Source organism: Wyeomyia smithii, chromosome 2 (assembly GCF_029784165.1).
Source record: "Wyeomyia smithii strain HCP4-BCI-WySm-NY-G18 chromosome 2, ASM2978416v1, whole genome shotgun sequence".
Taxonomy (NCBI): domain Eukaryota; kingdom Metazoa; phylum Arthropoda; class Insecta; order Diptera; family Culicidae; genus Wyeomyia; species Wyeomyia smithii.
The window spans coordinates 186,022,562-186,025,918 of record NC_073695.1 but is presented as its reverse complement, the minus strand read 5'-3'; the positions used below and the strand labels follow the sequence as shown (position 1 = coordinate 186,025,918).

At 38.6% G+C, this 3,357-nt stretch overlaps 1 protein-coding gene across 1 annotated transcript; it reads left to right on the top strand.

The window, feature by feature from the left end:
• Nucleotides 1–1,440: 1,440 nt before the first annotated feature.
• On the top strand, nt 1,441–3,084 carry LOC129722378 (m7GpppN-mRNA hydrolase-like). The gene is made up of 2 exons (XM_055675776.1): nt 1,441–1,842; nt 1,899–3,084. The coding sequence occupies exons 1-2, from the start codon at nt 1,567–1,569 to the stop codon at nt 2,895–2,897; spliced, it is 1,275 nt and encodes a 424-aa protein (XP_055531751.1). The 5' UTR covers nt 1,441–1,566; the 3' UTR covers nt 2,898–3,084.
• The last annotated feature ends 273 nt before the right edge of the window (nt 3,085–3,357 follow it).

The following is a 3,357-nucleotide window of genomic DNA, read 5'->3' as shown; positions in this document are numbered from 1 at the left end:
GTTAGAAGAGATTTTCAAGGGTTTTTGCACCTGCGGGAAATCTCGTATGTAATTGTCATAATGTGCGTGACAACAAAAGAATATTTCCTTCCTTCTTTCCCATGTTTTCACATGCAAATATCAGCAACACCGCCAACGCGAATTTTCTTCCGATATTTTTCGAGTATCAAATGAAAATATATCGATATCCGATAATATTGCTTGCTGAAGCATCGATGCCAAGTACTCGATATATAGAAAGAAAAGTATCGATACCCGCGGCATCGATAAAGTATCGCACATCCCTAGCGCACTCAATTAAAAAACATATGTCACAAACTGAAGCACATCGTAATCGTCTTTCAAAATGGACGTCGTTATATGCGACGTTACTCAGAAAGAAGTTACATGAAGGGAACCCAAAAAGTGAGTCAAAGTTACTCAAAATCAAAAAGGACTTCTACTCATTTTTTGACGTCTACGAACATCGTTTTAAACTGAGTCAGAGTTGCTCAGATCATGAGTTATTATTTACGAGCGTGTATTATAAATAGAAGTTTGTAATGAAAGTGCTGGTAATTACATCACCGCGAAGACAGAGTGTGCGCATGTGGTGGTGCAATCTGTGCGTTTGGCTTGCATTCGTGTTCGTTAGCACACACACTAGCATGTGTCAGTTCCACTTTTACTCACAAGCAGCGTTGCCAGGTATCCAGATTTAGCTGGATTATCCAGATTTTTGAACATGTATCCAGGGAGACAGCTTTGATGTCCAATTATCCAGTTTTTTCATATATGATCCAGATTTTATTTTCTCTGTTCCGCAAAAAGGTCATCACTTCGATTTTAGCGCGAAACTTTGCAATTTTGTCACCTCAAATTTTGCGTACCCCAAGACTTTTATCCGAAAAATTAACCTTTCACCCCACGAAATGACTGCCAGATTTTTATTTTGCCTTTTCCAGATTTTTGAAAAAATGACCTGGCAATGCTGCTCACAAGACTGCGATGTTTTATGTGGAATACATTTACGTTTCAGTTCAGAACACAAAATCAAGTGTTTTACATTTCATTTTCCATGTCATGCATAGCGAAATCAATCTTCATACACTCATATTTCAATGCTTATTCACGTCAAATGCAAAAACACGTTGAAATACTGTGGATTCCAATTAAAATCGATATGGGTCGACATAATAGAATGATTAGGTTCGTTTATTAGCATTCATATGTAAAGAGCATTAAGGCCCAAGCACAATGGATACGTTTGCGTTGCGTTGACGTTTATTTGACAGGAATGTTTGGGCTAACTCTGTCAAATTGCTGCAAACGCAGCCACAACGTATCCATTGTGTTTGGGCCTTTAGGGATTAACTTGCGATTTATTTTCAGTTTAACGTAATGTACATTATTGGCCTACCTCGAAATATATAACCTTGACATACTACTGTCATGCTATCGGTAATGTAGATCATAATATTTGTACCATATCCATAACAATCGACTCAAAAACTTTGAATTACGCGTGATTTCGTTCCTTCTGATTATTTAAGTACTTTTATGTATTGGAAGTAGCTAGATTATAATATGGCTACAAATAGTCCAGTGAGTACGATAGTGTCTGCCAACACCACATCCACGAAACCAAAAGCAAATCAGCAGCAGTCGCAAACAATTTCGAGCGGCATTCTTGATGACCTGGGCGCTCGCTTTATCATAAATGTCCCAGTGGAAGAACGACAGAACTTAATCCGGATTTGTTTTCAAATCGAACTGGCTCACTGGTTCTATCTGGACTTTTACTGTTCATCTGTTCAGAAGCAAAAATGTGGCATCAAGCAATTTGCCTTTCAGCTGTTCCAAGTTAGAGATGATCACCAAATATTTTCGATTGTTTTATTGTTTTTGTTTAATTCTAGCGCATACCTTTTCTTCAGCCACACCTACTGTATGTTGATAAAATTTTGGAGGACTGGAAGCAGTACAAACTCTCGGTGCCTACTTATGGGGCTATCCTTCTTTCGGAAGATATGGAACAGGTATTGCTAGTGCAATCGTTCTGGGCGAAGTCTTCGTGGGGTTTCCCGAAGGGTAAAATTAACGAAAACGAAGAACCGATTAACTGCGCCATTCGAGAGGTTTACGAAGAGACGGGGTATGACATTAAAAATCTTATTGTTCCTAGTGAGTACATCGAATTGGTTATAAACTATCAATATACAAGGCTGTATTTAGTGAGAGGAGTGCCCCTTTCTACCGTTTTCGTACCTCGTACTCGTAATGAAATTAAATGCTGTGAATGGTTTCCAATTGAGTTACTCCCTGTGACGAAAAACGAAAATTTCGTCAAGGACAATCATAGCTTGAATGGAAGTTCATTTTTCATGATTCTGCCCTTTGTCAAACGGCTTAAAAAATGGCTGGAAAAGCTGCAGAAAAATAAGCACAAACCGGGAAACAACAATTCACCAGTTTTCGGTTCCGCTGGCAAACAAAGCATTAAATATTTTGAAAACAAAACTCCCGGCCAGTCCAACAACCGTCAACGTCAGCGGCACAAATCAATGGGGGACCTTGATCAACAGCAACGATCAAAGTCCAACGGAACCAAGAACGTTCCAAACACTGCCGGAGCACCAACAGAAGGACATTCGGATTTTGGACCAAGTGCAGCAGATTTTCAGCCTGGTGGTTCCACCACAAATAAGAAGAACAACAAGAAGCAGGTACACCATGAGGTGGGTATCAATTCGACAATCGCTGGTAGTGTTGGCGGAAGAACGCAAATCAAACGAAAACTTTTCGATACCGTGGTGGACGAGAAATCACCAGCGGCTGCAAACAGCGATCCGTATTTAGCATTCAACGAGAGCAAATCGTGGATTTCTTTTAAACTTGACTATAGCAAATTCCTGTAACTTTTTCGAACAACTGGACAATATTATCTGTGTCATTCTACTATTAGTGTTTTCCTTTCGATATTTCTAAAAGAACTTTTATCTTTTGGACACCCATTTATTCCCTTCAAGGTTATATAGTATAGACGTCTCCGAGAATGTTGACCTAAGAGGCGACTCATATTGTCACTGATGAGGAGATGTGTTCTAATAAAATATGATCTCTTGGAAAAAAGTTCTTCGAGTTTGCGAAAGAAATTGACCGGACATTTATAATTGTTATACTATTATGAAAAATGATAAACCCGCGAATTACTTAAAAAACTGTATGAATTATTCCCCCAGTAATAATATTTGTTCTTGTACCGTACAAGTTTGTTTACTTGAAAATGACTCTTTCAAATTTAAGTAAGCAGACGTGTAGAGGGAATATTTCAAGTATCATCAGATTTGAACGGAATTAAGCATACCTGAGCAATTC

What these genes read in the sequence shown, in the direction of transcription:
- LOC129722378 (XM_055675776.1), top strand. Translation starts at nt 1,567, where the DNA reads ATGGCTACAAATAGTCCAGTGAGTACGATAGTGTCTGCCAACACCACA. An exon ending in TTGCCTTTCAGCTGTTCCAA is followed by an intron (nt 1,843 to 1,898) that starts GTTAGAGATGAT and finishes GTTTAATTCTAG; the next exon opens with CGCATACCTTTTCTTCAGCC.